Source organism: Tupaia chinensis, unplaced genomic scaffold (assembly GCF_000334495.1).
Source record: "Tupaia chinensis unplaced genomic scaffold, TupChi_1.0 Scaffold000387_1, whole genome shotgun sequence".
Lineage (NCBI taxonomy): Eukaryota > Metazoa > Chordata > Mammalia > Scandentia > Tupaiidae > Tupaia > Tupaia belangeri.
Genome location: NW_006159889.1, coordinates 2,451,044 through 2,461,948, shown reverse-complemented (window position 1 = coordinate 2,461,948; position 10,905 = coordinate 2,451,044). Strand labels below are relative to the sequence as shown.

Below are 10,905 nucleotides of genomic sequence, written 5' to 3'. Positions count from 1 at the left end.
GAGAGAGAGAGAGAGAGAGAGAGGAGAGAGAGAGGAGAGAGAGGGAGACAGAGGGGGTGAGAGAGAGGAGAGAGGAGAGAGAGAGAGGGAGAGAAAGAGAGGGGAGAGAGAGGGAGAGAAAGAGGAAGAGAGGGAGAGAGAGGGAGAGAGAGGAGGAAAGTGAGAAAGTCCCCTCCCCATGGGGGAATGGTCACGTTGCAGTCCCCGCTCCCCCATTTCTCCCTCCTGTCGGGACTTGGGCATGTGTGTTCTCCAGCCCAGCATGTTTTTCGAGCCCCCAGGACCAGGACTGAGTGTCTTGTGGGGTTCAGCCTCCTCACCCACATCACCGGCTGCCCTGCGTGGTTTCCTCATAGCAGAGAGTGATACAGAGGATGCTTCGTTTGTGTCACTGCCCCCACTTCTCCCCCCGGTCATGGACATGGTCACTCTGGGCTGTGACAGCTCCTTGTGATCGAGAGGTAGGTGACAGTCATCAGGGACAACCAAGTAGAAAAGCATGCAGGGGGCCTGGAGGTGGTGTGGAGGCTAGGGCAGCTGGATCCCACATGGCTGGCTATGCTGTTCGAGTCCTAGACCCGGCAGCTTGAGACTCGCGCTGGGTGCATGTGTGCGCACGCCCAAATCCCAAAAAGAGCCTGGAGAGGAAAGGATTGTTGTGTGACTACCCCCCGGGGGTGACTTCCTCTCACTCCGTGTCTCTGGCAGGTGCATGCGGCCTGTAGCAAAGCTGAAAAAGAAAAGCAAGCAGAAGCCGAAGAGGGGTCTCGATGTTTGAGCAAACACCTACGTCATGCTTTTCAAGAAGTTCTACGCTTGTACTTACTGTGAGTACAATACAGAACAGAACCCCACCTAGTTGTTTAAGCTATCTTCCTTCACGTTTTCTTTTTTTGGAGAGGTTTTTTGCTACAGGGCACGTGTGCTTGCCAGACAGACAGAGAGAGACATAGAGACAGAAAGCGAGAAATCACCCCCCGGGGGGATGGCCACGCTGCAATCCCTTTTCCTCCATTCTCCTCTCGGGATCTTGGGCACGCACGCACACGCGGCCGGCGTGAGTTTAAGCCACCAGGTCTGGGACACGAACTGCGGTCAACTACGTGGGAGTCCAGCGACATAGCCATTACGCTAACTGCTGGTTCCCATCCCAGCGTGAGTTTTAAGCCGCTGGGCCTGGGACTCCACCGATAGCCAACGACTGTGGGAGAGCAGCAACATAACCAGTACACCATCCACTGGTCCCCCAGGAGTGAACTTGAAGCCACCAGGTCCAGGACTGGGACTGTGTTTGGCCATGTGGGAGTCCAGGACCTTAACCACCACGCCGCTTGCTGGTCCCCTGTGTTTTTTACACACGTTTCTTGGGCAGTCCAGGCCCTCTGCTCCAAACAGCCATTTATTTCTCTCTGGCTTTTATTGCTCCGTTTCCTGCATTCCCTCTCAACGCCTTGCTCTCCACACACCCTCCTACTTCAGCCAGCAGAGTCGACCAGTGGTCCTCAGTGCAGCTGGCTTCAGAGTCACTTGAAGGACTTGACAAAACTCTGATGGGGGGGCGGGGGTCAGCAGGTGGCGTGGTGGCTAGGGTGCTGGATACTCCCATATGGCTGGTCATGGTTCGAGTCCCAGACCTGGTGGCTTGCTTTCCCACTTTTCCTTTCTCTGTCTCTGGTCAAATTAAAACTAAATCAATGAATAAATAAAACTAAAAAACACAACAAAACAAACAAAAAACTCTGATGTCTGGGTCCCCCCCGGGAGTTTCTGATTCACTGGGTCTGGAATGAATGCCAGCAGTTTGCTTTCCTAAGCGGTGCCCAGCTGTATGAGGTGTATTGCTAGGGCTGCCTTAACAAGAGTGCCATAAACTGAGTGGCTTAAGAGAACGCTACAGTTGGGCCAGCAGGCGGTGGCGTGGTGGATGAGGCGCTGGCCTCTCACAAGCCCAACCAAGCTCGAGTCTCGGACCTGGTAGATTGCTTTCTCAGTTTCTCTCTGTCTCTCGTGAGCACACATGCTCTATAGTAAATTTAAAATAGTAATAATAACAACTAATAAAATGAAAACATTCTTAAAAAAAAGAAAGTTATTGTCAGAGTTCTAGAGCCCTCAACAAATTATGCTTGCAACAACTCTGTTTCCAAGTCAAGTACCTTTAAGGTACTGGGGGTGAAGACTTCAACGTAGGACTGTTTGGGAAGGAAGTCTACAATCCACCAGTAACACCAAGCTGATACTGCTTCACAATACTAGTCTGGGTCCAGGCGGGAGGTGTGGTGGTTAAGGCACTGGACTCCCACCTGGCTAACCGTGGTTTGAGTCCCAGACCTGGCGATTTGCTTTCTCATTTTCCTTGTCTCTCTCCAATCAAATTAAAATAACAATAAAAAATAAAATTAAGGGGGGACCAGCAGGTGGTGTGGTGGTCAAGATGCTGGACACTCCCACATGGCAGACCATAGGTCAAGTCCTGGACTTGGTGGCTTGCTTTCTCGCTTTCCCTCTCTCTCTCTAGTCAAATTAAAATAAATGGATGAGGGACCAGCAAAGTGGTGTGTTGGTTAAGGCTCTGGACCCTCCCACATGGCTGACTACGGTTCAAGTCCTGACCTGGTGGCTTGCTTTCTCTTGCCCGTGCTCTCTCTCTCCCTGTCCCTCTCTGGTCAAATTAAAATAAATAAATGAATAAATAAAATAATTCTTTTAAAAAAATGGTTGAATAAATAAAATTAAATAACTCTTAAAAATAAAATAAAATAAAGTGAATAATTCTAAAAAAATAAAATAATAGTTAAAAAAACACTAATCTAATCATATTCTTCTTCTCTAAAGCTTTTCAATGGTTCCTCTTTGTCCTCCGGGTATACCCAAGTTCTAATCTCGGTCTGAAAGGCCTATGTAGATGAAGTCCACCCGCCGTCTCCCCGCTGGGGCTTACACTGCTAGACACTGACTAGAACACCACCCCACCCGACTTTGAATCCTTTCATGCTTGGCCCGTGTGTCACTGCACGTTCTATTATCAGTGGTCACCAAACACACCTGTCTCCTAAGCGCTAGCACAGGGCTCGTGCTTAAGACATTTTTGTTCGGTGAATGTATATAGACAATTATTTTCAAGCCTTTTTTTAAATTCAAAATTATTTTTACTCTGCGCGCCAATTACAAAACAGACTTTCTATTGAATAGTTAGACCAGGCGTCTAATTCCCTCACATCTGGCTTTTGCTCTGCCCCCTAGTGGTGGCCAAACGCCGAGCGGGAAAAAGAATGAACTGTATTTAAGATATTTCAGGGAAGCGGAGGTTGGTGACTCAGCGTCATTTACATACCCACAATGCGTTGCGCACAGGACATTTCCTATTTTAAAAAGGCAATCCTTTTTCTTTCCATTTTTCCTCCTAAAAATAAAATTTCATGTATAGCATTGTCTAAGATAAAAATAGAAGTCACTAGTTCGTTTGGGTAAATAGTTACCATTGCTGAATTAGTAGTTACGGTCACCCGAGGACTGTGTGCGCGCCATCGAGAGCATACTCTGGTTTCTCTTCAGATCGTATAAATCTTTCGCCTTTTACTAAAGATTTCCGTGGAGAGGAACAATTCTGAGTCTTAATCCAATTTTTTGAGGCCTTGCTCTTGCAGGGCTACATGACGTGGTTTATAAAAGTAGAACAGCTTAGTGTCATACACTAGTCCCAAGTTACATGCCTTTTACTAAAGATCTGCTCTATGCGGTATAGCTGCTCTATGCGGTACTGCGCGCTTATATCGCTGACTACGTTCTGCAATTCGTGTCCGGGCCTGGTTGGTTGAAATTAAAGGGGACTGTGATGTGGCCATACCCCGTGGGGCTGTTCCAGTGAGCGTCCAAAACTCTCAAAAGAGAAGGGTAGAAGCTCAGGCAAGGCTCAGGCACCACCTACCTCTTTGGGCTCAGGGTGTTGGACTTGTATCAGGTTTTTTTTCTTTTCTTTTTCTATTTTTTTTCCTCAGCAATTATTTTATTTGAGGGGGCTGGCAGGTGGTGTGGTGGATAAGGGTGTTGGACTCCCACATGGCGGACTCAGGTTCCAGTGCCAGACCTGGCGGCTATTTTTACATAACTTTATTTATTTAAACTTGACCAGAGAGGGACAGAGCGAGTGAGTGAGAAAGTAAGCCACCAGGTCTGGGACTTGAAACATGGTCAGCCATGTGGCAGTCTGGCGCCCTTAACCACCACGCCACCAGCCAGCCCAGATTTTTCTTTAGTTGGTCTCCCTCATTTTTAAAAAAGAGCTGGTTTAACTTTATTTTATTTATTTATCTTAATCTGACCAGAGAGGGACAGAGCGAGTGAGTGAGAAAGTAAGCCACCAGGTCTGGGACTTGAAACATGGTCAGCCATGTGGCAGTCTGGCGCCCTTAACCACCACGCCACCTGCTGGTCCCTGGCCTTCCCACTTCTAATCCCCATCACCCAAAGACCCAAAGATCTTTTTTTTTGGAGAGGTTTTTGCTATAGGGCGCATTTACTTGCCAGAAAAACACGAGAGACGGAGAGACAGAAAGCGAGAAATCACCCCCCACCCCCGGGAGGATGGCCACGCCGCAATCCCTTCTCCATTCTCCTCTCGGGATCCTGGGCACGCACGCACGCGCCTGTGTGAATGTATTTAAAACTTTTCTCTCCTTCTCAGGTGAAGGAGACTCTGCTCCTGGACTTCGAGGGGCCTCTGTAGCCTCTGGTCTGACAGGGAGGGACTCAGTCCAGTGTCCACCCAACCTTCAAGGTGCCAACCTCTAGGATGGCCACCACCACAGCCTGCTGCTGCTGTGCCAGCCTGCACCCCGAGCCCTGAGCCACACCTGGGAAGGTGTGGGCTGACCTCCTGGGCAACACCCATGGGAGACAGCCCCAGGGTCCTGGGCAGGCAGGCGCTGGGACTGAGGCGTTTGTGGGGCTGCTGGCAGCATGGCCCTCTCACCACCCTGCCACCCCTCAGAGGGTGCTTCCCTGCACGGTCAGTGTGTTCCCACCAAGTGCCATCCATAAATCAAAGCGTCTCTCCTGGAAATAAAATGTCCTGGACCTGGCAGCTTCCTTTCTCATTCGCTCTCTCACTCTCTCATTCTGTCCAGTCTGGGCTAATTTAAATACATAAATAAATAAAGTTAAACAAAACAATTCTTAAAATTAAAAAAAAACAAAACTTAACTTTAGTTATTTAAATTTGACCAGAGAGAAACAGAGCAAGAGAGAGAGTGAGAAAGCAAGCCACTAGGTCCGGGACTGAACTGCAGTCGGCCACGTGGGAGTCCAGCGCCCCCAACCACCACGCCACCTGCTGGCCCCAGCCCTCCATTGTTTCTAATTTAACTCCAATTACTCTAGTCCAGTGGTTCCCATGTTTTTGGGTTTGCCAAATTATTTTTTAATTTGATTTTATTTATTCATTCATTTTCATTTAACCAGAGAAAGACAGACACACAGCGAGAAGGAAGATGAGAAAATGAGAAAGCAAGCCACCAGGTCTGGAACTCCAACAGTGGTTGACCATGTGGGAGTCCAGCGCCTTAACCACCATGCCACCTGCTGGCCCCACAATTCTTAAAGTTTCCAAAATCCATGTGGCCAGCAAGTGCCATGGCAGTTAAGGTGTTGGACTCCCACCTGGCCAGCTGCGGTTGGAGTCCTGGACCTGGAGGCTTGAAAATAATGCCGGGGAGACCAGCAGATGGCGTGGTGGTTCCCTCGCTGGACTCTCACACAGCTGACTGTGGTCTGAGTCCTGGACCTGGTGGCTTGAAAATCACGCCGGGTGCGTGTGCCCGTGTCCCCAAGATCCCAGGAGAATGGAGAGATTGCAGTGCGGCTCTCCCTCCGGGGGGTGATTTCTCACTTTCACTCTGTCTCTGTCTCTCTCCACCTGCACCGTCAGGCAAAAACCTCTAAAACAAAAGAAGAAAGAAAATTACGCTGGACGTGTGTGTGTGAGCCCAAAATTCCAGGAGGAGAATAGAGGAGAAGGGATTGTGATGGAGCCATCCCCCCACGGGGTGATTTCACACTTTCTCTCTCTGTGTCTCTCTCTTTGGCGAGCACACGTGCCCTTTGACCAAAAAAAAAAAAAAAAAAACAAAACAAAAAACCAAAAGATTTCTGATGTACTATTTTTTACTATCATTATACAAAAGAAAGGATACTTCAAGACTAAAATTAGTAAAAATGACCTCATCTCTAACAGGACACTTTTTTAAAATAGAAAATCCATCTAGCTTTATGGAACCATAAGAATGTATTTAAACTTTTCTCTCCTTAGGTCCAAACAGGAGTGAGGCTCAAAATCCTCCGGGAAGCTGGGCGGCCTTAGACCAACAATATCAGGGCTGGTGATGCCCTCTTGTGGTAGCCTGGAGAATTACTGCCATCCGACTTCACTTCCTCAGACCTGCAGGGACAATTTTCTTCCAAACACCTGGGTCCTGCATTCGTGCATGCCAGGTATTGTCCTGTGTTTGGGATATTTCAGGAAACAAATCCCTGTTCTAGTGGAGCTTACAGTCAAGTGGGGAGACAGACAATAAACAGCATAAATAAAGTAGTGCTATGGGGCCAGCCGGTGACAGAGTGGTTAAGGCATGGGACCTCATAAGATTGACCTCGGTTTGAATCCCAGACCTGGTGGCTTGAAAATCATGCCAGGTGTGTGTGTGTGTGCATGCCCAAAATATTTTTTAATAATTAATTAATTAATTAATTAATTTAAATTTGACCAGAGAGGGACAGAGTGAGAAAGAGAGAGAGAGAAAGAGAAAGTAAGCCACCAGGTTCAGGACTTGAACCATGGTCAGCCATGTGGAAGTCCAGTGCCCTTAACCACCACAACACCTGCCAGCCCCAGCATGCCCAAAATCTTGAGAGGGGATTGGAGAACGGATTACAGCATGGCTATCCCCTTCTAGGAGGCGATTTCTCACTTTTCTGCTGTGTCTCTCTGTGTCTCTCTGGTGAGTGTACAAGCCCTATGCAAAAACCTTAAAAAAGAAAAAAACCGATAATGCTGTGGGGAAAATGAGTCAGGGTGATGAGCATGGAAAATAAGTGTGTGCTACAATTAAAAAAAATAATTTCTTAATTTTATTTATTCGTTCATTTTTTATTTTGAATTTGACCAGAGAGAGACACACAGAGACAGAGAGAGAGAAAGAGAAGTGAAAAAACAAGCCACCAGGTCCGGGACTCAAGCCGTGGTTGGCCATGTGGGAGGGTCCAGCGCCTTAATCACTATGCCACTTGCTGGTCCCACTACAGTTTTTTTTTTTTAAGAGAGATTTTTGCTATAGGGCATGGGTACTTGCCAGAGAGACAAAGACAGAAAGGAAGAAATCACCCCATGGGGGACGGTCGTGCCATGATCCAGAGGCTCAACAAACATGCTGGGTGTGTGTGTGCGTGGATGTGTACCCCAAATCCTGAGAGGAGAATGGAGAAGGGATATCATTTCCAACCCCTTTGGGGGGTGGTGATTTCTTACTTTTTCTCTCTGTGTCTGTCTGTCTCTCTCAGGCAAGCACATGTGCCCGACAGCAAATTAAAAAACAAAAAAGGACCCCCAGGTGGCGCGGTGGTTTGGGTGCTGGACACTCCCACATGGTCGACCATGGTTCAAGTCCTGGACTTGGTGGCTTGCTTTCTCTTTCTCGCTCTGTATCTCCCTATGGTCAAACTGAAAATAAATTAATGAATAAATAAAATAAAACAAATAACTTAGAAATAAAGCGAGAGCGGTGACTTGTGTGTAAGGAGTTGAAGGGAGGCGAGGGAAGGGAGCGGCTGTGTGGACAGCTCTCTGGCGACATTCTAGGCAGAGGGAACAGCTAATGCAAAACCCCTAAGGCAAGAGCTTGTCTGTTTCAGGACCAGCTGGAGGCCAGTGTGTGGAGCAGAGTGAAGGGGGGAGCGAGGGCTGGGAAGGCCTAAAAACTCGTGGGCAGTTGAGGCCAGCCTGTGGCAGGGTGGTTAAGATGCTGCATTCCCACGTGGCCCACTGCAGTTCAAGTCTTGAACTTAGTGGATTGCTTTCTTTTTCTCTGTCTCTGGTGAGAGCATGTTTCCTGTAGCGGCATTTAAAATAATAATTGGGGCCAGCAGGTGGCGTGGTAGTTAAGGGCACTGAACTCCCACACAGCCCACTGCGGTGCGAGTCCTGGACCTGGTGGCTTGCTGTCTCACTTTCCCTTTGTCTCTCTCTCTCTCATTCTGTCCTTCTCTGGTCAAATTAAACTATCTAAATAAAAATAAATGGACCTGGTGGCTTGCTTTCTCACCTTCTCTCTCTCTCTCTCTCTCTCTCTGTGTATCTCTCTGGTCAAAATAAAAATAAATGAATGAATAAATGAAGTTAAATAAATAATTAAAAATAATAAAAAATTTTTTTAAATAAATAAGTTAAAGTTAAATAAATCTTTAAAAATAAAAAACGTGTGAACAGATAACTCCAAGCTTGAACTTCTTTCAAAAAAGGGGGCTTTGGGACCAGCAGTTAGTGTAATGGCTATGTCGCTGGACTCCCATGTAGTCGACCACAGTTCGAGTCTCAGACCTGGTGGCTTAAACTCACGCCAGGCACGTGTATGTGCGTGCCCAAGATCCCAAGAGGAGAAAGGAGACGGGGTTATGGTGTGGCCATCCCCCCGGCCATCCTCCCTGGGGGGTGATTTCTCGCCGTCTCTCTGCCAAACACAAGTGCCCCCGGCCAAACACACACACACATGCACACACACACACACACACACACAACATCTCCAAAAAGAAAAAGGAGAGGGGCCTTAACTTCACGTGTACTCTCTGGCAAATTAAAAACGCAGATAGAGAAGTGCTTCAAGACCAGAGTCCTGCCTCGCTACAAACTCAAAGAAGTTGGGTTAAAGTGAGGAATCAGCAAACGAGAATGAGAAGCTGCAAGAGGGTCCGAGACCAACCAGGCGGTGTGACAGGAGAGCGTGCAGGCCCTCGGGGGCTGAGGCGAGGCTATTCAGCCTGTGCCCTTGCGGTTTTTGCTATATGGCAAGAATGCTTGCTTGCCTAAGACACAAAGACAGAGAAACATAAAGTGAGAAATCACCCCACCCCCAGTGGGGATGGCCACATCATAATCCCTTCTCTTCCATTCTCCTTTCAGGATTTTGGGCACACACGCATGTACGTGCCTGGTGTGAGTTTTAAGCCACTAGTCTGGGACTCAAACCATGGTCGGCCACATAGGAGTCCACTGCCACAGTCACTATGCCGACTGCTTTTAACTGCCAGGGGGCGTGTGCACCTGCCAGAGAGAGGCAGAGGGAGAAAGCATCCCCAGTGGCGTGTGGTGGTACTGCAATCCCTTCTCCATTCTTCCTGTAGGGATTTCAGGCACCGACACACACAAGCCTGGTGTGTTTTTCAATCGCTGGAACTGGGATTTGAACCATAGAACCAAGTGAAATCTGGCTCCCTTAAACACGAAGGCCTTGGGTAGTCCTGAACCCATTTTTTTTGAGAGTTTTTTTTGCTATAGGGTGCATGTGCTCGCCAGACAGAGACAGAGCGACAGCGAGAAATCACCCCCCAGGGGGGCTGGTCACGCCGCAATCCCTTTTCCTCCATCTCCTCTCAGGATCTTGGGCATGTGCGCCTGGCTGAGCTTAAGCCACCAGGTCTAGGACTCGAACACGGTCGACTACATGGGAGTCCAAAGATGTAGCCATTACGTCATCTGCTGGTCTCATGGAATCCATTTTAAAAATTATTTTATGTCAGTTTATTTTATTTATTTATTTATTTATTTATTTAAATTTCATCAGAGACAGAGCGGGAGAGAGAGGGGAAAGTGAGAAAGCAAGAAACCTGCTATTTTTTTTTTAGAAAGATTTTTTTTTTGCTATAGAATGTGTGCACTCTCATGAGAGACAGAGAGACAGAAACAGGGGATGGCCATGCCACAAACCCTTCTCCTCCATTCTTCTTGGGATTTTGGACACACACGCACATGTGCCCAGCGTATTTCAAGCTGCGGGGTCGGGACTCGAACTGCGGTAGACTACATGGGAGACCAGCCCTGGACCTGCTTTGTAACTGGGTGACAAAGGCACTCCACCCTATCAGGGTAGCTCTCATTTGATTTCCCCCAATACACACACACACACACATACACAGAGAGAGATATCGAGACCGTTTATTGAGCTCTTCCCAGCCCGCAGCTGGCAGGCCCACCTCCACCCAGCGGAGGGCCAGGCGCAGTGGCCCAGCGCTTGCCCCCAGGCTCCTTCCTCCTTCCAGGCTTCCCTGCCATCCGGGAGCTGCTACTCCTTTGGTTCCCCACGGTCCTCCTGGAAGCTTGAGCCGCAGGCCATCCGCTCTGGGGCTCCGGAGTCCGAGAGGAAGTTCAGGGTGCAGCGGGAGACCTCGCAGAGGTGCAGCGCTGCAGGAGGGAAGGCGGTGAGCGCGCTGCTCTGTGCTCGCGGCGCGGGCTCCGCGTCCCCACTCACCCTCCGTGACGTTGACCTTGTTGGCGGCCAGGATGTCCGCCTGGACGCTGTCTATTTTCAGGTACAAGTCCGCGGCGTTGCTCTGAGGACAGCAAAGGCGGCCCGGCTGGGGTGCTGGGGGTGGGCTTGGGCAAAAGGCTGTTGCAGGCGGCGAGGAGAGGGGCGGGGAGTCCGCGGGCCCGGTAGCCCTGCCGGTGCGCGCCCTCCCGCGTGCGGGGTGCCAGGTGGGGACAGGCGGAGGGGCACCCTCCGGGCAGGGCGGGGGCACTCACGAGGAAGAGCTGGTAGAGTTGCTCCCCCATGGACTTGCGCACGTGCTCCTCCACCACCGGGAACATCTGCACGAAATACTGCGGGCGGGCCCGAGGGGAGGCGTGACCCCGCGGCTGCA

At 49.4% G+C, this 10,905-nt stretch overlaps 1 protein-coding gene and 1 non-coding gene across 2 annotated transcripts in view; one reads left to right on the top strand and one right to left on the bottom strand.

The window, feature by feature from the left end:
- The first annotated feature begins 3,535 nt into the window (after nt 1–3,535).
- LOC114008782 (U5 spliceosomal RNA) lies at nt 3,536–3,651 on the top strand. Its single transcript, XR_003550286.1, has one exon. It is a non-coding gene; the product is annotated as a U5 spliceosomal RNA (small nuclear RNA).
- Nucleotides 3,652–10,201: 6,550 nt separating this feature from the next.
- ARMH1 (armadillo like helical domain containing 1) overlaps nt 10,202–10,905 on the bottom strand; it is a gene marked incomplete in the record, with an annotated part of 56,082 nt that continues 55,378 nt past the window's right edge. Inside the window, 3 exon segments of the mRNA XM_027773916.1 lie at nt 10,202–10,447; nt 10,515–10,596; nt 10,787–10,864. Of these exon segments, the coding sequence (XP_027629717.1) occupies nt 10,329–10,447; nt 10,515–10,596; nt 10,787–10,864 (279 nt within the window).